This window comes from Myxozyma melibiosi (assembly GCF_037950935.1).
Source record: "Myxozyma melibiosi strain Phaff 52-87 chromosome Unknown BZA70scaffold_9, whole genome shotgun sequence".
Taxonomy (NCBI): domain Eukaryota; kingdom Fungi; phylum Ascomycota; class Lipomycetes; order Lipomycetales; family Lipomycetaceae; genus Myxozyma; species Myxozyma melibiosi.
The window spans coordinates 626,994-652,346 of record NW_027042923.1 but is presented as its reverse complement, the minus strand read 5'-3'; the positions used below and the strand labels follow the sequence as shown (position 1 = coordinate 652,346).

The 25,353-nt window shown below is 53.3% G+C and overlaps 9 protein-coding genes and 1 non-coding gene across 10 annotated transcripts; 5 read left to right on the top strand and 5 right to left on the bottom strand.

Annotated features, from left to right (window-relative positions):
* Positions 1 to 15: 15 nt before the first annotated feature.
* BZA70DRAFT_305577 (Nup53/35/40-type RNA recognition motif-domain-containing protein) lies at positions 16 to 2,275 on the bottom strand (the record flags this gene model as incomplete). The annotated part of the gene is made up of 3 exons (XM_064914791.1): positions 16 to 456; positions 528 to 1,100; positions 1,145 to 2,275. The coding sequence occupies 3 exons, from the start codon at positions 2,273 to 2,275 to the stop codon at positions 16 to 18; spliced, it is 2,145 nt and encodes a 714-aa protein (XP_064767237.1).
* Positions 2,276 to 2,763: 488 nt separating this feature from the next.
* On the bottom strand, positions 2,764 to 4,044 carry BZA70DRAFT_268604 (uncharacterized protein; the record flags this gene model as incomplete). The annotated part of the gene is made up of 1 exon (XM_064911174.1): positions 2,764 to 4,044. One exon carries the CDS (start codon positions 4,042 to 4,044, stop codon positions 2,764 to 2,766), a length of 1,281 nt encoding a protein of 426 aa, XP_064767236.1.
* A 632-nt stretch (positions 4,045 to 4,676) lies between these two features.
* BZA70DRAFT_281796 (uncharacterized protein) lies at positions 4,677 to 5,829 on the top strand. Its single transcript, XM_064913159.1, has one exon. The coding sequence runs from the start codon at positions 4,807 to 4,809 to the stop codon at positions 5,497 to 5,499; it is 693 nt and encodes a 230-aa protein (XP_064767235.1). The 5' UTR covers positions 4,677 to 4,806; the 3' UTR covers positions 5,500 to 5,829.
* A 359-nt stretch (positions 5,830 to 6,188) lies between these two features.
* BZA70DRAFT_290750 (uncharacterized protein) lies at positions 6,189 to 8,597 on the top strand (the record flags this gene model as incomplete). The annotated part of the gene is made up of 4 exons (XM_064914244.1): positions 6,189 to 6,274; positions 6,346 to 6,428; positions 6,489 to 7,246; positions 7,302 to 8,597. 4 exons carry the CDS (start codon positions 6,189 to 6,191, stop codon positions 8,595 to 8,597), a joined length of 2,223 nt encoding a protein of 740 aa, XP_064767234.1.
* A 210-nt stretch (positions 8,598 to 8,807) lies between these two features.
* BZA70DRAFT_t62 lies at positions 8,808 to 8,881 on the bottom strand. The gene has a single exon. It is a non-coding gene; the product is annotated as a tRNA-Ala (tRNA).
* Positions 8,882 to 12,090: 3,209 nt separating this feature from the next.
* Positions 12,091 to 15,926, top strand: BZA70DRAFT_205290 (fungal-specific transcription factor domain-containing protein). Its single transcript, XM_064910160.1, has 3 exons — positions 12,091 to 12,513; positions 12,608 to 13,158; positions 13,444 to 15,926. The coding sequence occupies exons 1-3, from the start codon at positions 12,358 to 12,360 to the stop codon at positions 15,509 to 15,511; spliced, it is 2,775 nt and encodes a 924-aa protein (XP_064767233.1). The 5' UTR covers positions 12,091 to 12,357; the 3' UTR covers positions 15,512 to 15,926.
* Positions 15,927 to 16,000: 74 nt separating this feature from the next.
* On the bottom strand, positions 16,001 to 20,486 carry BZA70DRAFT_299773 (trypsin-like cysteine/serine peptidase domain-containing protein; the record flags this gene model as incomplete). The annotated part of the gene is made up of 5 exons (XM_064914672.1): positions 16,001 to 16,055; positions 17,449 to 17,975; positions 18,006 to 19,997; positions 20,054 to 20,111; positions 20,176 to 20,486. The coding sequence occupies 5 exons, from the start codon at positions 20,484 to 20,486 to the stop codon at positions 16,001 to 16,003; spliced, it is 2,943 nt and encodes a 980-aa protein (XP_064767232.1).
* Positions 20,487 to 20,834: 348 nt separating this feature from the next.
* On the top strand, positions 20,835 to 21,562 carry BZA70DRAFT_281784 (RNA polymerase II). Its single transcript, XM_064913158.1, has 3 exons — positions 20,835 to 20,953; positions 21,005 to 21,148; positions 21,204 to 21,562. The coding sequence occupies exons 1-3, from the start codon at positions 20,948 to 20,950 to the stop codon at positions 21,474 to 21,476; spliced, it is 423 nt and encodes a 140-aa protein (XP_064767231.1). The 5' UTR covers positions 20,835 to 20,947; the 3' UTR covers positions 21,477 to 21,562.
* Positions 21,563 to 23,713, bottom strand: BZA70DRAFT_281782 (chaperonin Cpn60/TCP-1 family). Its single transcript, XM_064913157.1, has 6 exons — positions 23,597 to 23,713; positions 23,473 to 23,536; positions 23,339 to 23,409; positions 23,185 to 23,279; positions 23,082 to 23,124; positions 21,563 to 23,022 (listed from the first exon to the last, which is right to left on the bottom strand). Exons 1-6 carry the CDS (start codon positions 23,619 to 23,621, stop codon positions 21,683 to 21,685), a joined length of 1,638 nt encoding a protein of 545 aa, XP_064767230.1. The 5' UTR covers positions 23,622 to 23,713; the 3' UTR covers positions 21,563 to 21,682.
* BZA70DRAFT_307237 (histidinol-phosphate aminotransferase) lies at positions 23,705 to 25,353 on the top strand. The gene is made up of 3 exons (XM_064914822.1): positions 23,705 to 24,013; positions 24,078 to 24,761; positions 24,830 to 25,353. The coding sequence occupies exons 1-3, from the start codon at positions 23,919 to 23,921 to the stop codon at positions 25,281 to 25,283; spliced, it is 1,233 nt and encodes a 410-aa protein (XP_064767229.1). The 5' UTR covers positions 23,705 to 23,918; the 3' UTR covers positions 25,284 to 25,353.

Below are 25,353 nucleotides of genomic sequence, written 5' to 3'. Positions count from 1 at the left end.
TCACTCAACAGCTACCTACAGCTCATCCCACCCAAATATCATCTCCGACGCCCGCTTCCCCAACGCGCCAACCCACGACCGCCCACTCCCGCCGCCCGCGCTGCTCTTCGCTTGAATCTTCACCCGCTTGCTTCCACGCTGCTCCTCCTCGCTCGCCCGCTTCTCCGCAACCCCGGCCTCGCCACCCATAAACCGGCTCGCAATCCCCCGCAACGTCACCGAGTGCGTCATATTCATCAACGGCTTCCGCTCCTTCTCCTTGAATATCCCTTCCCCTCCTTTCACCTCCAACTTTCGTCCCCCCGCTCCGCCTGCCCCTGCCCCTGCCCCTACTCCTCCTGCGGATAATCCCGCCGGCATCGACGTCGTCCGCGACATCCCCATCTCCCCACTTCCTCCCTTCACCTGCGTCATCTCCGGCGTAAACAAGTGCTCGTCCCGTAGCCCCCGCGCCGTCTGGATATCGTTCCCGCGTAGTTCATCGGCGTGCTTGGCCCCGCGCCCTCGCCCCCGCCCCCCGCCAACACATTCAACCCCGACCGCGCCCCGCTGCGCTTAATTCCCGAGACCCCACTACTAGACGAAGAAGAATTTGAAGACGGCGCACCACCTGCGCTCGGCACTGCAACGCATCCAAGCACGTAATCCGCCCGCCCGCCTAGCATCTGCCCGTTCTCCATCAGCGCGCGGTTCGCGGCCATCGCCGTCGTGTACGTGATCTTGATCCAGTTCTTGCCCGTCTCCACCGGCGCCGGCGGCCGCGCTGCCTCGCCTGACGCGCTCGTCGTTGATGAACTCGTCGATAGGTGTTCCAGAATCGTGCCGAATTTCGAAAAGTGGTCGACCACGACGTGCGTCAGTTCTGGCGGGAACCCGAAAATCATCACGCTCGACGGCTGCTGCTGCTGCTGCTGCTGCTCATTGGAAGAGAGTGACATTGTGCTCTTGCTCGGCGACGTGCTGATCTCCATCGAATAATCTGAACTGTTTGCGCTGCTGCTCGTGTTGTTGTTATTACTACCGCTGAAACTCAGACTATTAGTCGTATTCAGCGGCATCTGGAACGCAAACGACGACGCAGACCCGGAATCGTAAATCGACTCCACCGGAGGCAAATCATCCACAACCTCGCTTCCTCCCGCACCACCCCCGCGCCTGCTCCACCCGCGCCCGACCCCGCGGCCACGCTCGATCGCAGATGATGCGGCTTCGGCGTGCCAAACGACTGCCCGCCAAACTTCTTACTGCTCGACGCATGCCGCAACGCAGAGTTCAGCGGCGAATTCAGCCGGCTCGACGACTGGCCTAGCCCGGACGACATCAGCGGCGTCGGCGGCGGGACAGGCGGTGTGGATGCAGCTGTCGTCAGCGGGGACCCGTACGGCGTTGTTGCGCCCGAGGGCGAGAAATAGCTCGACTGGCTCGCGTGCATCTGCTGCGCGTTCTTCTGCCTCATGTGCGCGATGTGGCTCGGCACGAACCTCCGCCCGGACGAGTCTGCGCCAGACATCCACGATGGCGAGGCTGGAATGGAGCGCGAGGGTGACGAGGTAAGATAGTCCACCGTCGACTGCGGCAGATTCGACTTTTGCTGCTGTTGCTGCTGCTGCTGCTGTTGCTGTTGCAGCTGGAGTTGCTGCAGCTGATACGATTGAAGCTGCTGCGACGGCGTTGTAGCTGTTCCTCGTAGATCAAACACCGACTGCGAATGCGACAGACTCATCCGAGAACCACCCCCGAACGGCGACTGCATCTGCTGCTGCTGTGGCTGTAGTTGTTGCGGCTGCTGCTGCTGCTGCTGCTGCTGCTGGCCACCAAAGATCGACGCCTGCTGCCCACTCGCGCCAAATGTCGTCGACCCACCAAACGTCGCCGTCGACGCAGTCGGGTTCGTAGATCCGAGCGCAAACGACCCCGGCGTAGTGTTATTCGTCGACGACCCGCCAAACGCGGCGCCGCTCGACGCAGGCCTCTTCGCGCTCGGCGGCTGGCCAAACAGACTACCGTCCGTAGAAGATCCACCAAACAACCCGCCCTGCTGCGGCGTCCCGTTGCTCTGCGCTGCTGCTGCGCCAAGTTGCGGCGTCGACGGGGGGACTGCTAGTGAGTTTGGCGTGCCGGCGCCGAACGGAGTGGTTGTCGTCGATCCGGTGTTGTTGAGCGAGAGGGTGAGTGACGGCGTGCCTGGCGCGTTCGTGGTGGTATTCGTGTTGTTGCTCAGGCCGCCGAAGCCGCCGAATGTAGGCTGCTGAGGAGTAGATGCCGCCCCGAACATTATGTTGTGTGTGAAGATGTAGGTATGCTTTGGATAAAAGAAGACGCTTGCTTGATCTGCTCCTCCCGATGCAAAAAAACAAAACAAACAAAATAAAAAACCGCAGAGAGCAAAAACAGATGGATATTAAACAAGAAACAGCAACCAATCTAGTCCTTTTCTATGCAGCACCTGTTTTCTTTTCTTTCCTCTAGATTTCCGAATCGAAAAAGATGAAGGAAAGAGGAAGGGAGGTGTTTTTCTCTGTACTGGTTGAGTGAGAGAGAGGAAGGGACGCAGAGTTCAAAGTTTGGACGCACAGGTAAATAAGGGGTTTGAGTCAGTGGTTTTAGAGATGACTTTATTACAGAATATTACTTTAGACTAATGAGTAGCTATTGCTTTTACTGTTGCTCTATAACGACGGATAAAAATGAATGTAGACCATAACGCCAGCAACCAAACGCCTTCCTACTTTTGTACAATCGCAGAGATAAAGAAACCAAGTCTCAGCTAATGACTTCTTTGACCAGCTGATATCCTTCCCCGTTATCACCGTCCAGCGAGCAGTAGTCGTATTCGACCGGTGCGTCGTCCTGAAAAGTGCGCTCAATGACTCGGATAGGCTCTTCGTCACACTGTTTGGTATCAGCAAAGAACTTTGGGGACGACCGCTCTGACTGCTTGAGGTCTTCAGAGTCTTCGCTCAGGCTTTTTAGTAGCGACCCAAAATCCTGGAAGTACTCGGAATCGTCGTCAGCATCCTCCTGCTCATCATCCTCGTCCTCAGCCTCCTCCTCGTCATCATTTGCACTCCCTCGCCGCGAGTCTGAATCAGTCATCCTACTGCGCCGCCGCTCTGACTCTTCCCTCTCCAGCACAAAGTACTCCGACCCCGACGGCGCGATTACCTGCGCGTCAAGCTCTAGCTCAGAGGAAAGCATCATGTCAATGTCTTCATCGTCACCCAGTGTCCGGGCAGTCAGCTTGCCGTCTGCGGGTTCGCCGTCAGCCATCGACGGCCATCCGCCGGGGTAACCGCTACGTCTGAGCCGGGTGGGTTCAGCGCGTCTGCTGCGTGCAGCCCTTTGCTTTGGCGAGCACGGGTTTAGAGCGGTGGGCGAATGAGTCGAGAAAAAACCAGAGGCGGGGGGGAATGAGGGCGAAGTAGACTTTTGCTTGGCGGGGATGGTGAGCAGGATTTCTGACCGGTGGTTGCTGGGCATGCAGCTCGACGAGCGGCGGCGTTTGGGGTGGTCAGCAGAGTCGGGGTGGGTTGAGTGCTTTGAAGACTTTTTGTGCCGGCTCATGTCTGTGTCGGGGGTTATTTCATCGTTCTTTCCAGCAAGGGCTTTGAGGATCCGGGGCCAGCGTGATTGGTGACCGGTGTTGATCGGCCAGGAGTCAGTCTGAGTGTTGACGACGGACGAGCTGATGTTGTCGACGATGTAGCCGTCGTCATCGTCGTAGTCATCGTCCTCATCGCCATTGGTGTCGAGCTTGGGTTTGTAGTAGACCTCATTCTGGATATCCTCATCGTCATCATCGTCATCACCATCCCCATCACCATCGTCGTCGTCGTCGTCGTCGTCGTCATCGTCAGCATCATTGCCGTTGTTGAGGTCTCGTAAGGTAGTCAGCGTACGGGTTTTGCGTTTGAGACTGTCCGGGTTCAGCGGCGGGACGATGTGTACGCCAGGCGAGAGAGGTCTTGCGCCGGCGAAGAGCGAGGTGGGGCCAATGCTGTCGCGCAGAGAGGCGGACTGGGCGAGCAGCAGCGGGGGGTCCATGGTGAGTGAGAGGCAGTAATCAAGACCAAAATGTGCAAGAAGGTAGTAGTAATGTCAATCAAAGAGCAGGAGCAGAGGAGAGGCAGGGAAAAGACGGGGAAGCGCACATCAATGCGATGCGATGCGAGATGGGCGCTGCGAAGTGACATCAGGAAAAACTCTAAGTCAGAAGCGAGAAGGGTGCTTACGTAACCGATGTCGACTGGAATTAAACAGCGAAAGAGAGAGTCATTTTGGCTGTTGCTGCCGCTGCTTGCTGGGCCGTTGGAGGGCAGTTGAGCGGCGGTGAGAAAGATGTTGTTTACTGTTTGTGGTTGATGTTGATGTTACTGTTTGCTGGTCGATGTTTGGAGGCGAAGGGAAGGCTCAGCCGGACAGGGACTGTTTCTAGCGTGGAAGTACTGATGACTAGTTGCTGACTACTACTTTTACTATAATAACACCAGTCATCGTCTGCAGTGACTGTTCGAATACTTATTCCTTATAAACCTGCTGATCCTCAACATATCTTCCTCTCTTCTCTTCCCTCCTCTCTTCTTCTGTTGACTGCACGGCTTCGTCACAAGACCTCTCTCACCCGAGCACAGCCTGGAAGAGACCTCAGAGTGGCTCAGCAAGCGGCTCGCTAACGTCATCTTCTGCCCTGCGCCGCGTGTTCATAACCTGCCGCGCTGCTTCCCGGTTTATAAGATTACTCACTCTTCCCTTCTCTTCTTCTTCCTCTTCCTCCTCCTCCTCTCCCTCTTCCTCACCACCGCCCTCATGCCGGACATCTACACCTACCCCCACCCCTGGGCCGTCCTCGACTCCCTCACCTCAGACCTCTCCAGTCGCTCCCACCTCCGTCTGCAGTATGCTCAGCGCAAAGCTGCCCTCGCCGCCCTCGACACCGGCGCCCGACCCACTCCCGCCTCCGCTCCAGCATCTCCCTCCTCTCCCTCAGATCAGCCTCTGCCCTCCGTCGAGCAGCTACTGAAAACCCACACCGCCCCTCCCGGCGTCTCCGTCGACTCCTCCTCCCACCCCCACACCTTCAATCCCCTCGTCGACGTCTACGACTTCCCCAACTGCTACCTCGTCCAGGCCTCCATCCCCGGCGTGCAAGTCTCTGACATCCTCGTCGATTTTGACAACCGCTCCTCCATCCTCACCATCGCTGGCGCCGTCCACCGCTCCGCCATATCCCCGAGCTTCAACCTCTGCTCGCCACTCGCCACGCGCGCCCGCCTCGTCTCGCAGCGCGAAGTCGGCCGCTTCGAGCGCTCCATCCGCTTGATCAAAGACGTCCGTGTCGCTGCAAATGACGCCAGAGCAAAATGCAAGGATGGTGTGCTTGAGATCATCGTGCCCAAGATTCCTGACGACTCTCTTCCGTCGCCTTCTCTGGGCCCCGATGATCTCGACGCAGAGTTTTGTGATGCCGAGACCGAGGAGGCAACCGGTGCAGAGGCGTGATCTGCTGCATTATGTTTTGTATATTTATCTAAAATCCTGTATATATCTTGTCTGTTTTTGTTTTGATCTATTATTGCGTTGGGGAGTCGGTTTTTGTTCCATTATTCCATCTTGCACGTTTCTTTAGCTACAGCTCGAATGCATCTCGCACAGTTCTTTACTCTGCTATCTTCCTCTCACCTCTTCATCACCACATCCACGCGTCCTCACATCCCATCCACACTGGAATGCCCTACTGTATCAAACTCGACAGAATCCGCAAAAGACGCGCGTTGGCCCACAAAATCACGCGCTGACCTCCCAATCCGTCCAAAAATAAATGTCACGTGATTATACTCTTAAATGTTTTTCTGGGCTCAAACCGGGTTAGCGCCGTTGCTAGGCCCTTACTGTTCTGCCGTGGCTCTCGGCTAACTTTGTTTACATTTTGCGCTGCGGCCTGGCTTTGCTCTCCTGTCTCTGCTTCTGCCTATCGCTCGCTGCAGTGTAAGACCCTGTCGACTCTCTATAATACCCCAGTATCTGGCTTTTTGGATACATTTTTGGAAGCAGCTTTTGTTGTGGTTTAGCTCTGGTCTGATTTTGGTTTCTTGACTTTTGATTGCAATCACTAGGGGTAACTCACTCCTGTCGGTTTGTTTTGCATCCTGCGGCCGCAACTAACGCTCCCCAGACCAGAATTCAAAGCCATGGTGTCGACTACTTCTGAGGAGGTCGTAGGCGATACAAATATCACGGATTTCCTGAAGCGATTGGAGGATCTTAAATTACAATCGTGCGTGTACTGTGTTTTTGTTTCAGTTGCGTTTTAGAAGGTTCTATTGGTTGACTCTTGTTTGTCTTTAGCGACGATGTCGAGCGTGAGCGGTCAAAGAAGCTCGAGGAGGAGATCGAGGAGTCAAAACGACAAAGATTGGCTCGAAGAACAGGTCTGTTCCGGACTACGATTAACATAATCATTAACGCAGCACTAACATCCTTCCTCTCAGCCCGCTCAGGATCGACATCTCCCGATAAACTCTCCACAATGATCTCCACCATCCGCAGTTGCCAGACACAGCCAACCGCACCGTCCCCTTCCTCGCTCTCGGCTGCTACCGCTCTCAGATCGCCTACCGCGTTCAATCAGCAGACCCTCTCGCCCTCTCCTTCGCCTCGTCGTGCACGGGCTCAGAACTCCCTCAGTCTGGCACCTAATCTGTCGTACGACCAGACGGCTTCTCCAAAGTCCTCGCCCGTCGAGAACTTCTCGAAGCGTTTGCAAAAGCTCGATTCACCAGCATCTCCTTTAGGGGTTAAAACTCAGCCAGCGCCGGAGTCACCCACCCGACGCAATCTCTCCGAGCTCGAAAAGACCGTCGATGACTCCCCCAAGCAGTCGCTGACTGGATCTGACAATGCAAAGAATTCCTCCCCGGTGCTGTCACCAAGAGGGTTTGCTGAGCGATCAAGCAACCTAAAAGAGCGACTAGCAAGAGCAAGATCAGTAGAGTCGGCACCGTCTTCGCCATCTCGCTATGCAATCGGCAGACCAGCTGACGGTGGAAATGACGGCGACGCTGCTCAGACCGATGAACGGGAGGAAGAGCGTCTCTCCAAGTTTTTGAGATCTCCTAGCACTCGTCAACAGCAACCGCAACCGCCGGCGCAGCAGCAGCCTCTGTCGCAGCCTAGCACGCCTACCAGTGGTACTCCGAGAGGAAGAGTGACCGGCAACTACGCTCCAATTTTTCCCTCCCCTTCGGTGGTATGTAGATATAGTGATTCGTTAACAATTTTGCACACGCTGACGTCAAGTTTAGGCCACTGCTCTCTCGCGGTCACCATCAACTTCCCCCGATCGAAGCTCACAGTTCAGGTCTAGCCGATTGTCTGGAATAGGCACGTTTGCCTCTTCAGACTTTTACAGTGGCTCAGGCCCATCGCCCGCAGAGTTGGAAAGCGGGAGTTACGTCGTGCAAGCTACGAGACCGAAACGAAGTGACTCTATACTCTCCAACTCATCGCAAATATCGATTGATAGCATCAACGAGCCACCTTCTTCTAATGGATCGGTTTATGGCAGTCCGCGGTCGCCTTCGCCCTCAAGACCCAAGAGCCCTACCAAAGGTGGATTCGTGCAAAGCGCGATGATGAGGCGCGATGGCGGAAGCACTCCAATTTCTAAGCGGCTATCGATGGCTAATTTGCGGCCTGCGCCGGTTGTGCTGGGATCACCGAACACGCCGGCGAAAGAATATGGAGAGGAGAGCATTGAGGGAGAGATTGTAACGAGTATTTCATCGCCTAGGGTATCAGACGAGAGGATGATCCCGGAGCAGATTGTCGAGGAGGAGACCGAGGAAGCTGCTGAGCAAGCTGTCGAGCAAGCTGTCGAGGAAAAGGTAACGCCGAGTCGATCGTTGAGATACTCAATGAGACCTGCTGCGGTAATGAGTCCAGGATCGCCTCGGTCGGCACCTACTTCTCCGATCAATAATGGAATGAGAATGAGTCCTAGCCGCGAGTCGCCGTCGGCTGCGATGCGTATGCGTGCGAGCCCTAGTCTTCATAGGACGCCGAGCAGCCTGTCAATGACGAGGTCTGCGACGGATCGGTTCCGGGCGCGAGATCTCGATTTGGTTGCGCGTCATGACGAGGACAGCCGGAACAGTACTGCGGTGTCGGAGTACAGCGAATCGAATTTCAAGCCGTCAAAGACGTATCAGTCTTTGGCAGATTGCGAGGACGAAGACGGCAGCAGTGCGAAGAGACGAGGGTTGCCGAGAAGTCCGGGCGGGGTTGTGCTTGGAGCGTTGAACAATTCGCAGCCGGTGAGGAGAGTTAGTAATTCGACGCCGTCAGCGGAGAAGGAGAATACGGGGGTCGAAGGCGAGGAGAGTGCAGCGAAGGTGATGCCAGCACGGGCGTCACCTAGTAGGACTGCGACATTGCTTTCGCGATCGGGATCACGGTCACCGGCGGGAGGTGCGGGAGCGGGGAAGAAGTATGGAGGAGGAAGTGGACATGCAAAGACATCTAGTTGGCTTGAGAGTGCGTTGATGAAGAGTTCGGTTGGGAGTCCGCGGTCGACGACGACGAAGCGGGATGTTCAATGATGATGATGATAAATCTCTGTTTTAAGTCCGTTGCAACAACTAGGTTATGACAGACTGTTGATACTGTGTTTTTAATATCATTGAGAAGTTTGCTAGATTAATACTGATATCATTGTCTATATATAATAAATAAAGAGAATAAGAATATAAGAATATAAGAAGAGCAAAAAAAGTAAGAATATAAGAAGAGCAAAAAAAAGAGAAAAAAAATGGACAAGTCCGGAATCGAACCGGAGACCTCTCGCATGCGAAGCGAGCGCGATAACCAACTACACTACATGCCCTGATTTTTTTCAAATTGTTAAGAAATGATCCAAGATAAAGCCGAGATTGGTAATTCGGGAGGCTGATTCAAGATACTGGAGTCAAGATATTCAAGAGGAAAACTGATGTATTAAAAGGTACAATAAAAGGTAGACAAGGCCGGCTATTTATGTTCAACAAACTGTGGCAAATGATCATAAGAACATGGTCACAAGACAAGTAGAAAGAATACAAAAGGAAGCCTCGGAATACAAGAGAATATCAAAGAAACATATAGAATAGAATATCAAAGTGGCAAAGATCACAAGATAGACTTAGCAAAGAAATATCGAATAACATAGAATATAGTTTAAAGCTGCAAACTCAAATGGCCTTGTCTAGGGCAGATTCCTAACATTAAATGCTACGAATCAGTCCAGATATAAAGTCACGAGATCAAGATCAAAGTCACGGGATCAAGATCGAAGCCGGGAGGTCGAGGGATTCGTAAAGAAACGAGTCAAGTCGAGATATTCCAATAATAACTGGGCACAGGGGCTCATAGACCATGCGCAGTTATCCGAGAGTTCGAGGCCGGGATCCAAGAGGTTCCAAGAGATCGAGAGGTTCCGAGATTCGAGAGGTTCCGAGAGTTCTAGACTAATTCGTTGACTGGTTCATGACTGATCCAGGAGCTAACTGAATAACTGAGGCTAACTGCTAACTGAAGAACTAACAAACTAGACAAGAGGAAGACAAGGCCGGCTATTTATGTTCGTCACATTGTGGCAAACAGCCAAGAGGCCACGTCACAAGACAAGTCCAAAGAATACAAAAGAAACATCAAGAAGACAAGAGAATATCAAAGATACACGTAGAATAGCATATCCAAGCAAGAAAGGTCACCAGGAAGGTCATAAGACAAAGAACATAGAAAATTCAAGAAAAGCCAAGAATATAGTTTAAAGATGGCAAAGTCAGCAAACTCAAATGGCTTTACCTAAGCCAGTTTCCTAACATTAAAAAAAGTTTTACTGGCCTTTATAAGATGTTATTGAGTAGCGGAAGGAAGGAAGATTAGGTTGACGGGTATCACTTGTGTTAAATAGCAGATTTAGGAGGCTGGAAAGTGTGACGAAGTAGCTTGGTCGAGAGGGCTGGGGTTGTTGGTGGAAGACATTGAGCGATAGTTGAATAAGGTTTGCAGTGGAAGCGTAATAGGTTGATTAGGTTAAAGATGGGTTCAAGGAAGCTGGCTACTCCGGCTTCCTTTTATATCTACTTCTTATCTCTTTCCCCTGCTCCTACTCGGAAGGATTGCCAGATCCGGCGAATGGTCTGATCCTGGCATTGTATGATTTGTAGCTACTTCCAACTTCCTATCTATCCGGCCGAGGCCTTGTGGGGCCGTCTGGCTGTCTGGCGATAGAAGTCGGTAAGGTTCGCGAGTTCGAACCAGAAGATAAACCTTAATTAGTCATCTTCGTGACAGATATTGTTATCTGGGAGGGTTAGAAGAGGAGGAAGAGAGCGAGGGGATGACGTTTATTAAATACGAAGGATACGAGGATGGGTGACAAGACCGTTGTATTGTTGAATATCCGCATTGGTTGCTGTCTTTGTATTCTGTGGCGTGATGGGTGTTGCCTCGGAAGATTTTATAGATATGAAAGTGAAGTTGGACGTGAATTTGAAGAATAGGAAAACGGCCAAGCCGGGGGAGACGGGCGGAAAGATATGGGTGGGATGGTTGGAAGTGGAAGTTGCTGCTCGCTTTTGTTGCTGTTGTTGTGTAGTGCTGTTGTGTTGCTGTGTTGCTGTAATGTTGGAATTATATTTATTACATCTTCTTTCGCCTTCCTTTTGCTAGTTGGTCAGTGCAAGCGACGACATATGCGCTGGCTGTTGAGAGGAATGAATGAACGGTACCGGGGAGCCACTGTGCGTCTATGACGAAGGTGGGTTGAGAGCGCGCATTGGGCAGCAAGTTAATTTCCAGCAGCGGCAGACGAAAGCAGCAGCAGCAACACAAACGCAACGCGCGCAAACCAACCACAAGAACAAGAGAAAGAGAAAAAAAGAAAAGAAGAAAAAAAGAAAAAGTAAAGAGAAAGAAATTGCTCGCGCGCAGCACACGTACCGTCGAATCATGTTTTCTGTATCCTAATTAACGCTCGACCACGGCCTCTCGGGCGAGAGCTGTTCTTTACACAGCGAATCTCTATCTACGCGGATTGTCTCACACATGTCTCAGGGCATCGTCTACACAACAAACAAGGAACAGGGCGATGAACGAAAACCGGCAGGCTTTCTGGATGCATGCAGTAAGATGAAACCGAGCGAGACGTATGAAGGCCGTGCAGCGCGCGGCGCGGCGCAAAGTAAAGACTATTAATTAGGCACGGCTGCCCGAGAGCACCATTCGTTTGGAGCCGTTAGGAAAGAGCGGTGGAGGAGAGGAAAGAGGTCGGCGACCTGCATCGTGTAAGCGCAAGTGCGCTCGGTCGAGTGGTCGGTGCTTGCTTAAAGAGGAAGTAGAGTGCGGCGGGTCGTACACGGAAAAATGAATACCCGATGATCCGAGAACCGGGAACAAGCTCCGGTTCTCGTTCTCGTGCGTTTTACGCTGCAGCGCCACCATCTTCTTGCCCGCGCTCGATCCGGATCCGCTAATTTACTGTAATAACAATAAATGTCAAATCTTCGACCTTGTGCCTTGCGCCTTGCGCGCTCTCCGCGATCGCGACTTCCGGCTTCCGGGGGCGGGAGATCCAGGAACCCTCGCGCTCCGACGCCGGCTTCCGGGGCTCGCTTCCGTGTAGATGGCGTTCGTTTCAGCTGCTGCTGCGTAGATCATCATATTGTTTCGTGTCCGTGTTTGGACAGATACGGGCGAGAAGGAGTGTTGGTAGTCAGCAGCAGCGCTAGCGCAGCACTGCCGGCAGTGGCGTCAGACGGACCTGTGCTCCCTGTGCTTGATTAAATCTAGTCACGTCCTTTGTGTGTATTGTCGATATCTCGAGGCCGGCGTGGGTGCGTGTGCGCAGGGTGTCCAGTGTACACGCAGCTCCTGGCCGTGGTGGGCGCGACTATGACCTAATCTGGATGATCTTCTGCTCGTGCCGTCGCTGCCGTCGTCGCCGGTATATAACCCTTCGAGGACCCTCGCGCTGTGCCTCCGCTCTCCATCCCGTCCTGCTGCCTGTCTTCACCACCTCTTCCGCCCTCTCAGATCCTCACTCTCTCGCCCGTCCCCTTCGTCCGTCGGTGGCGCACCCTTTTTCGGACTTTCGGACCGTTCCAGGCTCTGAGCTTAAAGCTTAAAAGCTTAAGTCTTGCTACTAAGCGATTAGTCATTAGACTTCCTCTGCCGGTGGTACTGCAAGCGACTCCGTTTTCAATCTGTCTTCCTTCCTTTCTTCCTTCCCGCTCGCCGTCCTCCGCTCCTCCTCCTCGTCCGCCTCTTCGCCGCCCTGATCCCGATCCCACATCCCATTCTCGCTGCCTTCGTTGAGCCATGTGGCCTGCTCCGACCTACGCAAACGGGCCACCGCAAATAAGTCCCTCGGCACCCAACCCATCCTCCCTTCCGCCTCCAAACGGCGCAGCACCCCAGCACAACCGCAAAACCCGCGTCGTCTCCTGCACCGAGTGCCACCGACGCAAGCAGAAAGTGCGTTCTTTTCATTTCATTGTCTTGTGTTTCTTCTTTCTCTCTTGCTTCTTCTGCAGTAAATGGCTGACACTCGTTCTCTTCCCTACTCTAGTGCGATCGCCAGCTTCCTTGTAACCAGTGCATCGCCCGCAAAGTCCAACCTCTCTGCCAGTACTCCAACCCTTCGCGGAAAAAAGCCACGCCCGCCTCCAAACCCGCCCGCACCTTCGACTCCTCTTCGCAGTCTCAGTCGCATGATCCCTACCACCAGCAGCCTCGGCAGTTCTACCAGATCCCCACCGCGGCCGCCTCCTCGTCCAGCTCCCCCTCATCCTCGACGCCCACGTACCCGCACCTCCACCATCACACCCAGCCGCCTCTCGCCGACCCGCAGCTCCTCTCCGGCGGCTCGTCCTCTCCCGTGCCGTACGCTCCCTCTATCAGCCCGTTCTACTCCTCCGACTCTATCACCCCCTTCTACTTTGCCGCCGCTAGCGCACCCAGGTCTGTCGCCGCCCCGACTGCAATCACCACACCCTCATCCATCACGCCCCAGCTCCATCAGCCTCTCGCTCAGCACCCCATCGTCCCTGCCCCCTCCGCCACCGAGCAGATCTACCCTTTGCCACAGCCCTCCTCTCTCGACCCGCCTTCAGGGATCCAGCGATCGGGCTCCGTCTCTTCTCGTTCTAGCAAGCGCAGATGCGCGGGCGACAACTCGCCCTACTACGCCGGTGGTGTGTCGAGCAGTAGCAGCTCAGGCATTGGCAGCAGCCCGGAGCAGAGCGACGACGACAGCGACGACGACGACGATGACGAAGCTGAACACGAGCGCTTTGAAATCGCAGACCGTCTCGGTCTGATCGACGACGACGACGACTCCGGGCTCCGCAAAGATCTCTCGGAACTGCTCCTGTACACAAACAGCCGCGAGAACGAGTTCACGAGCGACGAACCCTCTGGTCCCGATGGGCCGGTCATCCGCAACCAGAAGGACAGGCAGATTGCAATGTACTCGCTGCAGTGCATGCCTCCCCGTCCGATTGTCGAGACCCTTCTCCGCAATTTCTTTGACAAGTGCGATTTTTACAATATCGTCAATCGCAACGCTCTCGAGAATGCGTATGAAGAGTGGTCTACGAGAATCACCGATCGCACGAGCGTGCGCGCGGTCGAGATCGCCACCGTCATCTTCAGGCTTATGAGCATCTCGCTCTACTTCATGCCGGATCAAACTCGCGAGGTCGTCCGTCAGTACAGAAGCGACACCCCGCAGCTCATCCGCGATTTCGACACCTCTGCCACGAATCTCTCAGACATGCTGCCGGACTGTATGACTAAGGTTGTCGAGCATCTCCTTCGCAGTGCGTTTTTCAAGTACGAAGGACGTCTCAAAGACGGCTGGTACACGATCTCCACCACGATTCGCATCGCGCAGCAGCTCAAGCTCCATGCCGAAGAGCCAAACACTCCGCCTTCTTACACCCGCGAGCGAAAGCGTCGCATCTGGATGGCCATCTATTACTGGGACCGGTGCATGTCGATCGCGCTGTCGCGGCCGTTTATGATTTCAAACTCGTCGTGCAAGACACCTTTCCCGCTCGATCTTCCAGACGACGGCTACTTCCCGACCGTGAGGCCAGATAGTGCTCCCCGGGTCGGCGAGCACACAATCACGCCGCTGACGAAATGTATCTACGTCGCAAAGCTGGCTGAGATTGCCTCTGACATGGACGACGATCCGGCGCTGTGCGTCCGCAAGCTCACAAAGTTTGCAGAGTCGTTGCCCCCTCACTTCCGCGTCAAGAACCCGGACACCAGTCTCGACCAGCAGTTCCCGTATTTGGCCAGTCATCGGTACATGCTCGCAAAGACGGTCTATTCGTTCTGCATCACTTTCTACCGCCGCGGCGCGCCGCTGCGCAATGCCCAGGCCGTTTGTCTCGAACTGCTGAACGTGTGCGACCAGTCGCTTCGTGATTGCGAGCCGTATATGCACCGCGACTTCTTGATGGCCTACTCGATCCTCGAGACGAGCGTGTTGCTCTGCCGGAGCCTGATGAGGGAGTTCAAGGCCCGACCAGGCCTGGCTGAGCGCGGGTACAACCTCGCCGTCGATCTGCAGGAGAACGACGTCTCGTTTCTTGAAGACCAGATTGCGGGGCCCGTGGGCGCGATTGATTGCTGCAAAGCGTTAGAGCGCAACGTCAAGTGGTTCAGGGAGTTGAAGAAGAATAACGCGATGGCGATGCAGTCTTACAAGATGCTGAAGAATCTTAGCTTTGCTATTCGCGAGGAGCTTAATGGGATTATCAAAACCTACGAGAGCTCGTCGCGGATGATGGATCAGAAAGCAAGAGCTTTGGCTGAGCAGCAAAAGCAGCAGCAGCAGATTCAACAACAACAGCAGCAGCATCAACAGCCACTCCATCAGATGCCAGTGCAACAGCAGCAGCCTTTGCAGCGAATGCCGTCAGACCCGGTTGTCCAACGCCAACTCAAACAGATTGACGACATCCAGCTCAAATTTGACGAGTTTTTCCGACAAGGGGGCGGAAACCAGCTCAACAACGCGCAGCTCAACATCAAAGCCCAGGCGTCGCCTACCTCGCAAGTGAATTCAGTGTCTCCACTTACGATGGACAACAGCACAGGCGACAGCACAGGCGACAGCACAGGCGACAGCGCAAGCGGTGTCTCGTCTTCGTCTCACGCCACCAGTGTTCCAGAATTCAGCATGCTGGATCATGCCGATGAAGGGCGAGAAGTGAACGCGATGCGGGAAATCGATATGACCGGAGGCGGAGGAGTCGCGCCGGCGCACGCGGGCGCGAGCGGCGACAACGGCTCCTCTTTCTTTGCTGACGAACTCTCGTGGGACTGGCTGCAGTTCCGGGAAGACAGCGAGGAAAGGTTCCAGTATCTGCCAGTGATCGACGGATCCATGGCAGCATCTGCGAATGCTGACGTGGGTTTCGGACGCATGGCGAGCGATCTGCTCGAGACACATATGTAAATTTTGTATCATCTGACTTTTGACAGCTTCTTGTACAATTTTTGTCTTTCAATGCTTTTTGGGATCATTTTTTTGGACGCTCTTGTCATACCGCTCTGAGCATTTATCAACCTTCTGTATGTATTTTTGGGAGACTCACGTCCCGTACTGTTGGCGAAAGGAAACCTCGTTATTTTGCTATATCTATTGTCTATTGCGTGTACCTTATCTGGGATGTGTTTTGTTTTGAAGAAGGAAATCTTTTATGTCTAGTGTTTAGTGTCTAGTTTTCTAGTGTAAAGGAGTTACATGGGTCGTTTATCTATCTACATCTGCTATTGACGCCATTTATGAAACCTTTTTGATTACCGTTTGTTTATTTGTCTGTGTCTATATGTTAATAGTAATATCACCAACTATCAAAGTCAAATGCATCTTCCGCAGTGGGGGCGCGGAAGCAAACGCGGGATGGCCCTGCGGGGTGCGGCGGCGCCCTCGCTCGTCTGCTTCTTATCGCTTCTGTCCTAGCTCCTCTTCCTTCCCTCTCTTCCCCATCCTGTCTTCTCTTCCCACACCCACAGCAGAAGCTCAATTCCCCTTCCACTTCCTCATCTCTACTCACAATGACGAAAGTTTTGCTTACCGGAGCCTCTGGCTTCATCGCGGGCTGGGTGCTCAAGTACCTTCTCGAGAAAGACTACGAGGTTGTCGCGACCGTTCGCTCGGATGATAAAGCCGAGTACCTAAAGTCGCTCTACCCAGCTACCTCGAAGCTCTCGTTTGTGATTGTGCCGGACATTGCCGCGCCGAACGCGTTTGACGAAGCAATCAAGACGCCCGGGATCGAGTACATCATCCACACTGCGTCGCCGTTCCATTTCCGCGTCACCGATCCGGTTAAGGACTTGCTTGATCCTGCGATGAAGGGCACCGAGAGCGTGCTCAAGGCGACTAAGGCTTATGCTCCGCAGGTCAAGCAGATTGTAATCACCTCATCGTTTGCGGCGATTATCGACGCGTCGAAGGGTAATCGCCCGGGATATGCGTACTCGGAGAAGGACTTTAACCCTGTATGTGTGAACTTCGGAGTTTAACGTTGAGGCAGGAAAAAGCTGACAACTGTTTCATTCTTGCAGGTTACCTGGGAAGAAGCCGTGACGGGTCCCGCGACGACGACCTACCGCGCGAGCAAGACCTTTGCCGAGAAAGCCGCCTGGGATTTCCTCGAGAAGGAGAAGCCCAACTTCACAATCTCGACCGTGAACCCGCCGCTAGTCTGGGGCCCTATGATCCACAAAGTGACTCCCGAGACGATCAACACCTCGAACGACTCGATCTGGACGCTGATGAACGGCTCGCTCAAGACGATTCCGCCGCTGCGTGTCCCGCTCTGGGTCGACGTCCGCAACGTCGCGCTCGCGCACGTTCTCTGCATCGAGAAAGAGGCGGCGAAGAACCAGCGATACTTTGTCTCGGGCGGTAGCTTCTCGTTCAAGACGATCGCGGACTTGTTGCTCAAGAGCTTCCCCGAGCTCAAGGGGAAGGTGCCAACCGAGGCTACCGAGCCTGAGCCGACGGCGGACGAGTTGTTTACTTCGGATAACTCAAAGTCGATCAAGGAGCTTGGGCTGGAGTATATCCCTCTGGAGCAGACTATTTACGACCTCGGAAAGCAGTTGGTTGACTGGGTCAAATAAGCTGTTGGGTCGGTTTGATGGTACATTAATAGTTTAAAATATAACTCTTCTTTTTTCACTGTTATTGAACAAGAGCCCGCGGGATATTATTTACAGTAAACTAAATTTTAATGCTTTTTGGTCCTCGATCATCCTCCTGGTCATAACAAAAAATCCTACTCATCTAAACCCTCATCCTCTCCACCCTGTCCACCAACCTTCTCCTCTATCGCTTCCCCATTCGGCGCATGCCCATGCTCTTGTCTCACGCCGTTCTCGTACGTGAACCGCTTCCAACTGCCCGCGACCTGTTTATCCTTCACGAGCTCCAAGGTAGGAAAGTAGTGCATGTTCGACTTGACCGAGCTCGCAAACGGCACGCTCTCGAATGAAACGATTCGTAGACGCGTGTACGTGTTATCAGGGATCTTTGCGACGATTTCCAAAAAGCTCGAGAGGTCAGGCGTAGGCTTGCCGTCCACGTGCGTGATGAAGGAGGTCGGCGCCATGCAGTACTGGTACGCCGGGCTACCCGCCATCTGCGCGGAGACATACACACCGGAGTGTAACTTGCGGATCTGCTGGCGCACGGCGTGGTGGGGTTCGTGAAGAATCGCGCCACACCAGACCACGATCCGGTCCGTGTCGAGGTTGTCGGTCGACACCGTCGGCACCTTTAACTGTACTTCTTGCCCTTTCCGCACGACTGTCATGTCCAAGTATTCGTTGTAGTACGCCACGTCGAGCTCGGAGACTCGCGTCAGCGGCTGTCCGTTCACGCTCAAAATCACATCGCTCTCCATCAGTGTCTGCGGGGGGCTATCCGCAGCCGGACAAACAATCTTCTTCACGGCGAAAAGCTGATGATGTTCACTGTTCACTTCCTCGACCTTTTGGATCCATTCGTCAGACACCCCCCGGATCCGCGCCTGGTTCATTTGGATAGTACTCAGCTCGACGTCCAAAATCCGCAGTTTAGGCTGCTCGCCTAACTTCAGCTTCTCCAGAATGTCGTACATCGCCGAAGTCACTATTCCAACTCGATACTCGACGTCGCGACCACTGTTTGCATTCCGCTCGCCCAAAAACGTGAGCCATAGAGCGTTCACCACGCCGTCTGTGTTCACCAGCACACCTGATCCGCACTGTCCGCCCAAAACTGTGTCCACCGTCACGCCATCAATCAGAATGGCATGGTACCGCGGGGTCTGGCTGTTTGCCGGTACCGACATCGTCGACACGTCCGTAATTGTAGTTTGCGCTACCAGCATCCGGCTGTTGGCGCTGAATCCCATAAAGATCGTCGACGTGTTTCTCTGGACGGGTTCTTTGCTCAGGACCGCAGACTCGACCGGCGCCTCGACAAGGCTCGAGTCGTACGAAACCACCGCCCAACCCTGTGAGGGATGCAAGAAGACAACTTTTCCTGGGACCATGACCGAATCCGCGACGGTGATGATGATATCGCAGAGATCGTAAGGTACGATGCTGCGCGCGACGACCACTAAACCCTTCTCCGCGTCGACGACAAGACCTTGGCCGTACTTCACCGACCGCGGGAATCCGTCGATCTTGATTGGAATCAGGCAAGTCACCTTCACAAAGCACCGGATCAGATCCGCAGCCTTTCCAATGTTTCGGTTGTTGAGTTCGGTAAAGTTCGCAGACTGTGGCTTGAGCGGGAGTGGGGGGAGCGGGTCTCCAAGAGGTGTGTAGTCCCATAACCCGGTCTTGTCGTTTCTAGTCACGAGCCTGAACTGGCCCGTCCAATGTCTGTCTATAAACGTAATCGACGTACTGCTCGTATGCATGTCCTGGATATTGCGGCACGTAACCGCCACCCACTGACAATCTCTGATTGTCCGCATGACCTCAATGAACGTATCCAGATCCGGTGTAGGCTTATTGTCGATACTCTCCAAGACCCAGCCCCGGTCGCGGTCGAGTCTGAACGAGCCCGAAGGGTCGGCGACGTATACTCCTCGCACGGGGATCGCGTACTGCCGCGCCATTTGGTAGCTGAGGTTGTGGAAAGTAGAGCCCGCGACTTCGACGTATCGATCCGGGGTGATTGCGTGCAAATCGCCCACCTTGACCTCGATCTCAAAGTCCACGCCGCCTCGCTGGATCACGATCTGAATCTTCTCGCCGACGGATGCATCGAGAATCTCATCAAGTCGAACGAATTTGGTCAGAAGCTCACCGTTCACGCTCACAAGGCAGTCTCCTTCCTCGATCAGTGAGTCTGCTGGGCCTTCTGGTAAGACTGTCTCGGCAACCAACATGCCAATGCTGTCGGGGAATTTCTTTCTGATGAGAGATTCGGTCTCTGGAACAAGTCCCAGCCTTCGGCACTCGTCAAAAGGTTTCAAGTACCACTGGACTTGGATTGTACCTCTAGTGATTGGTTCATTGCTCTGGACGCACTTTAGAGCTCGGAGTCCTCTATAGAGCGGCAAGAAGTAATCTGTCGACGACTCGCTGCTTCCACCTGCCTGTATCGCGACGGCATATCCATCGATGTTGACAACAGGACTGCCACTAGACCCACCACTAGCGCTCGCAGCTGCCTGGATATACTCCGTGTTGAAATCGTTGTAGGTCAGGTCACCGTAGTCCGGAGCATTTCGATCGAGTCGCGAGATGAAGCCGGAAAGGATCGAGAGCTTTTCTCCCGCGTCGTTACCGATAACCCGAATCTCTGATCCGACTCGGGCAAGGTCGGGACGCAGTTCGAGCGCACTGACTTCCATGTACTTTACGGCTTTGGGATCAAATCGCAGAATGCCGAAATCGTGAACGGGGTCGCGGTAGAGTGGATGAACATCGCACTGTCTTGGAGTTAGCAGCCTAACTCATAATACAAGCATGTGAGAATCGAACTTACCTCCTCGTGATTGTCAAAGACTGCAAATCCGGTGAAAGGGCCAGCTCCGACGACATGTCTAAAACCCGCAGTTAGTTCACTAGACTCACACAAGTCAACAATAGAGAGACAGGAATGCTCACCGGTTAGTCATTATGAGTCCCCGTTCGGCATCGACCACGAATCCAGTAGCCTCACTAACGAGAGCGGACTCGCAGTCAAAGTTCGCAATCTGCGCAAACCGAATCGAGACGACGCTTTTGACGACCTTCTCGATTGTCCGTTGCCACTCCACCGAATCTCCGAGCGGAACGGTGAGCTTTGTGTTCTCGCCACCGACGCCGTTGTTGAGCGAGGATTTCCTGCCGGCAGCGGCAGAGGGCGAATTCCTGACCGATAGATCTGAGGGGGTCTCTTCGCCTTTGTTTTCGCCGCCTTCTTCGTAGTCCTCCATATCTTGGTCTTCGACGTCTTCGCAATTGTCTGCCGGGATTGTCGACGCCAACGGTTCCTCAAACACGTTCGTGGTCTCGTCCTCAAACACCATTTCGGACTCGCCCATCTCTGAATGCGCACGCTTCGCTGCTCGGCTCTCGGGAGGCGGCGAGACAAGGGAGCCTCGGCGCTTTGAGTTCTGGTTCTCCATGTTTGCTTTTTGCTCTTGCGGTCAGCAAGAGATGTGAGTTGTATGAATTCTATGTATGATAAGAAGCAAGGAATGAAAGAATCAAACAGTCGAGAACTGGAAGGGAACAGGAAGACGAGCGGATCCAGAACAGCAGGAAGACGCGAATAAAAATATTTGTTTCGTTCGCGCTTTTTTAGTTTTTTGTTCGCAACGCGAAACTTTTGGGTGCCAGCGAAAATAAAAATTTAAATCGATTAAAACCATTTTAATCATCATCACAAACAACGATGAAGGTATTTACTATTCTACAGCTACAATAGTTTCTTCTGCTAACTGTTATTTAGGCCGAAGTAGCAAGAGACAAACTCCTCTCGAACTTCGAGGTCCTGCAACACATCAACGACATCAAGCGTCGGCAGAAACAGTCCTCTGCTTCCCGGCACCGCTCAGCTCTCAAGACCGAGAACCTCGAGACAATCCTCCTCGAAGTAGGCAATTTGTTGTCAAAAATACATCAGCTTTTGACTAACAGCTCGTGCACAGCTACATACCTATCTCGGCGAAAAAGCGCACTCCGCAGCAGCAAAGCAGAACCCGGCAGATATCAAGACCTTCATGCAAGAGATCTCAGTCTACGACCTCGAAAAGGCAGAGAAACTGCAGATTATCAACATCGCTCCTACATCTCTTGTAACTCTCTACTGTCTGATTGAAGAGTATGAGCAGCGGTTTACGGAGGAGCAGGGAAATCACATGCTCGAACTGATCCAAAAGTACCTGCATCCAGCACCACCTCCACCTACTGCGGGCGCTTGATCTGTAAAGACAATCTCTCAGACGATGTACAACATTCTCTCTTAGTTTACGTTGGGGTTCATTTAATGGCGTTCAGGGTTTTTTGACAATATTTTTGACGATAATACATTTTCCGTAGGCAATACAAAACTAATAATAAATACACATTCGAACTTGAGTTGACTATATACTGGAACCGCTGTCCTTTAAATTCTCAAACCACGTAACTACTCAGGTCCAGGAGGTCCGCCCTGGGGTCCGCCTTGCGGGGCCGCGGCACCACTCTCCTGCTTTCTCACTCCACTGACAATATCGTCCACTCGGAGAAGCAGGCACGCACTCTCAATAGCAGTCTTGATACTCTGCAGCTTGATCGCCTCCGGCTCCCAGACACCGTACTCCTTCATGTCCACAATCTTGCCTGTGTCACCGTTGATACCCCACGTATGATTGCCCTCAGCATGCTTCGCGCGCAGCTCGGCGAGAACCTTGATCGGGTTGGCGCCGCAGTTCTGAGCAAGCGTGCGCGGGATGACCTCCATGGCTTCGGCCACAGATCGGTAAGGCCATTGAGTGATTCCCTCGATGCTCTTTGCCTTCTCTGCGAGCAAAACACTGACCGCCATCTCAGTCGCTCCTCCTCCTGGCGACAACCGGGGCTCAAAGTAGACGTTGCGAGCAACCGACATAGCATCCTGCAAGTTACGGTCAATCTCGTTCAAGATATCCTTGCTGGGTCCGCGAAGCATAATCGTGCACGCAGTCGGCTCCTTGCACTCGGTGATAAACGTAAAGTACTCGTCTCCAATCAGCTCAACATTGAACAAACCACACTTTGTGCCGACATCAGTCTCGCGCAAGTCATCGACCCGGTTAACAATAGTCGCACCGGTCGCGCGCGCAATTCTGTTGTTGTCGGTCTTGCGCACACGACGAAGCGCAGTCACGTTACCCTTCAACAAGTAGTGCTGGGCAAGATCAGAAACTCCCTTCTCGGTGATGACCAAATCAGGCTTGAACGAGAGAATGGTTTCACACAAAAGCTTCACCTGCTCCTCCTCAATCTCCAGAATACGGGCCCAGTCCTCCTCCTTTGTGATCTCAATGTTCGTCTGCGACTCTCCCTTCTTGTACTCCAACGGGCAATCAAGCAGGATGATTCGCGGGTTCTCTATTCTCCGTCTCATCTTGGGATGAGTAACGTCCTTGTTGATCATCACTCCATCAAGAACCTTGCAGTCCTCGATCTCTCCACCGGGAATCTTCTCAACACGCGCATATCGCTTGATATCAACCTCCCGTCTACCGTTCGTCTCAATAGCCACAGTCCGCACAGCCTGCAATGCCAATCGGCACATAAGCGGACTCCAACGAGAAACGAACTTGGTGCCGATAGACGAAGAGATCAGACTGAGCATCTGCTCCTCATCATCCACATCCACAGGCACGGAAATCTCATTGATGATCTCAAGAGCATCAGCAAGAGCTTGCTTGAAGGCGGAAATGATCACGACGGGGTGGATGTTGCGCTCGATATGAGGATACGCAAACGCGAGAATCTCACCAGCTACACATTGTTAGCGCAAGCCATCAAACAAAAACACTAAAACTATTAAGTATCCATACCAAGAATGATAACAGTCGTGGTGCCGTCGCCAACCTCCTCATCCTAGAATAAAACAGTCAGCCTCGCATTTCTCTGCATCTCTATCATGATGAGACTACGCACCTGTGTTCTGCTGAGCTCAATCATACTCTTAGCGGCAGGATGCGAAACCTCGATCTCGCGTAATATAGCATGTCCGTCATTAGTGAGAACAATTCCTGCCAGCCATATCGTCAGTACATTGTCTGGTGCGTCAATCACAGATTGCTAAACATACCTCCCATAGGATCTAACAGCATCTTGAGCATAGCCTTGGGGCCCAGACATGTCCGGATAATATCAGCCACACTACAATCAAAATCAATCAGTCAATACAACATCATCAACAACCAATCCGATCAAACCACATACGTCTTTGCAGCAGTGATGTTGGAAATCTGCGCACGCCTTCCCGTTTGGCGCTCTCCGCCGGCATCTATCAGAAAAGTCGTCAGTCAGCGTTCAATTCCGTCGTAATTCCCAAACTCCAACGTACTCATAACAACTACAGGAGCCTGCATCTTTCTTCAGATTCGATAGTTGATATCCGAAGCTGGTGTTTGCGAGTGATTGCGAGTCTTGTTGCTTCAGCTTTCTGCGTTGCCGATTCGCGTGGAAGCGCGTAGTCGAATTTTTTTCGACCCCTTGCCCACAATAACGCGTCATAAGTAATTCTCAGCACGTGATGCGTATTTCTCAGTCCTCACTAATCCGTGCGGCGGCGCTGCTCTAAGACTCATCGTGAGATTTCAGGGCCGATATAGTCCTGCTTCCCGGTTCTGCTCCTCTTCACTGCTCAATTACTCTTCTTCCAAGCAATGACCGTCGCGAACCTGACCTCGCCGGCTTTTGACCTCAAGGCCATCACCAGGCCAAACATCTACTCCCTCGAGCCTTACCGTTGCGCGCGAGAGTACGTCTACCCTTCCCCATCATACCTCGATACATGAGCCTTCGACTGATATTGACTCTCACAGTGACTACAAAACCGGTGTTCTTCTCGACGCAAACGAGAATGCCTACGGACCGTCGCTCAAAATTGAGGAGATGAACCTCGACGACAACGCCGTTCTTTCCGCAAAACTGCTCGCCGGCCTCAACAGATATCCCGACCCCCACCAAGAAGACGTCAAGCAGCTTCTCTGCAATCTGCGAAACGAGCCCTCGAAAGATGACCCGTCAGTCGTGCCCTTGACTCCTGAGAACCTGTACGTTGGCGTCGGCTCAGACGAGTGCATTGACACCGTCATCCGCTGCTTCTGTGCCCCCGGCCGCGAGAAAATGCTCACATGCCCACCTACCTACGGCATGTACGGTGTCTCCGCAAACGTCAACGACGTCGAAGTCGTCAAAGTCGACCTTGACCTCGCGACCCCCGGCTTCCCTGTCCGCACAGATGCCGTCTGCGAAGCGCTTACCAACGACCCTTCAATCCACGTCGTGTACCTGTGCTCGCCTGGAAATCCTACGGCCTCGCTAGTTGACCCCGCTGCCGTCAAGAAAATCCTCGAGCTGCCGTCATGGAACGGAATCGTCGTCGTCGACGAGGCGTACATTGATTTCTCCGCTCCCGGAAGCTCTTTGGCTCCCTGGGTGACGAAATACGACAACCTCATTGTCATGCAGACCGTTTCGAAAGCGTTCGGCATGGCGGGTATTCGGTAAGATCCGCTCTGATCATGTTATTTCTCCAACCGACTCTGACACTAACTTGCTTGCATTACGATAGTCTCGGAGTTTCCTATACCTCTGCTCCGATTGCGAGAATACTCAACGCCGTCAAGGCGCCTTACAACATCTCCTCCGTCACCAGCGAACTAGCTCTCCTCGCTCTATCCCCCGAAAGCATCGCAAACATGCGAGTAAAGCTTGCCGCAATCATCGAGCAGCGCGATAGACTTTTGACCGAACTGCCCAAGATCCCCGGCGTCGGGAAATTCATTGGCGGCAACGACTCGAATTTCTTGCTCGTCCAGATCCTCGACAAGCCCGGCGGCGAGCCGTCTTCGGCTGTCGCTAATAAGGTCTACGAAACACTGGCGCAAAACAAGGGAGTTGTTATTAGATTTAGAGGAAAGGAGCCCGGTTGTGTTGGTGCGCTGAGAATAACCGTCGGTACAAAAGAGGAGAACGATGTCTTGCTCGAGAAAATGGCAGAGACGCTTGCCGCTACCTACGCCTGATCTCTATTTGTACAAGTATCCTCTATTCTGTAAGAGTAACGGAGTTTTGTTTAATAAATAGATTGTTGAT

Excerpts from the sequence above, each read along its gene's own strand:
- BZA70DRAFT_281782 (XM_064913157.1), bottom strand. The coding sequence starts at position 23,621 with ATGCAGGCTCCTGTAGTTGTTATGA. Across the intron at positions 23,410-23,472 it reads AACATCACTGCTGCAAAGAC|TGTGGCTGATATTATCCGGA; the intron begins GTATGTGGTTTG and ends TTTTGATTGTAG. Across the intron at positions 23,125-23,184 it reads TTGAGCTCAGCAGAACACAG|GATGAGGAGGTTGGCGACGG; the intron begins GTGCGTAGTCTC and ends GTTTTATTCTAG.
- BZA70DRAFT_281796 (XM_064913159.1), top strand. The coding sequence starts at position 4,807 with ATGCCGGACATCTACACCTACCCCCACCCCTGGGCCGTCCTCGACTCC.
- BZA70DRAFT_307237 (XM_064914822.1), top strand. The coding sequence starts at position 23,919 with ATGACCGTCGCGAACCTGACCTCGCCGGCTTTTGACCTCAAGGCCATC. Across the intron at positions 24,014-24,077 it reads CCTTACCGTTGCGCGCGAGA|TGACTACAAAACCGGTGTTC; the intron begins GTACGTCTACCC and ends TGACTCTCACAG. Across the intron at positions 24,762-24,829 it reads TTCGGCATGGCGGGTATTCG|TCTCGGAGTTTCCTATACCT; the intron begins GTAAGATCCGCT and ends GCATTACGATAG.
- BZA70DRAFT_205290 (XM_064910160.1), top strand. The coding sequence starts at position 12,358 with ATGTGGCCTGCTCCGACCTACGCAAACGGGCCACCGCAAATAAGTCCC. Across the intron at positions 12,514-12,607 it reads GCCACCGACGCAAGCAGAAA|TGCGATCGCCAGCTTCCTTG; the intron begins GTGCGTTCTTTT and ends TCCCTACTCTAG. Across the intron at positions 13,159-13,443 it reads GACCCGCCTTCAGGGATCCA|CGACGAACCCTCTGGTCCCG; the intron begins GCGATCGGGCTC and ends CGAGTTCACGAG.
- BZA70DRAFT_281784 (XM_064913158.1), top strand. Across the intron at positions 21,149-21,203 it reads TCGAGACAATCCTCCTCGAA|CTACATACCTATCTCGGCGA; the intron begins GTAGGCAATTTG and ends GCTCGTGCACAG.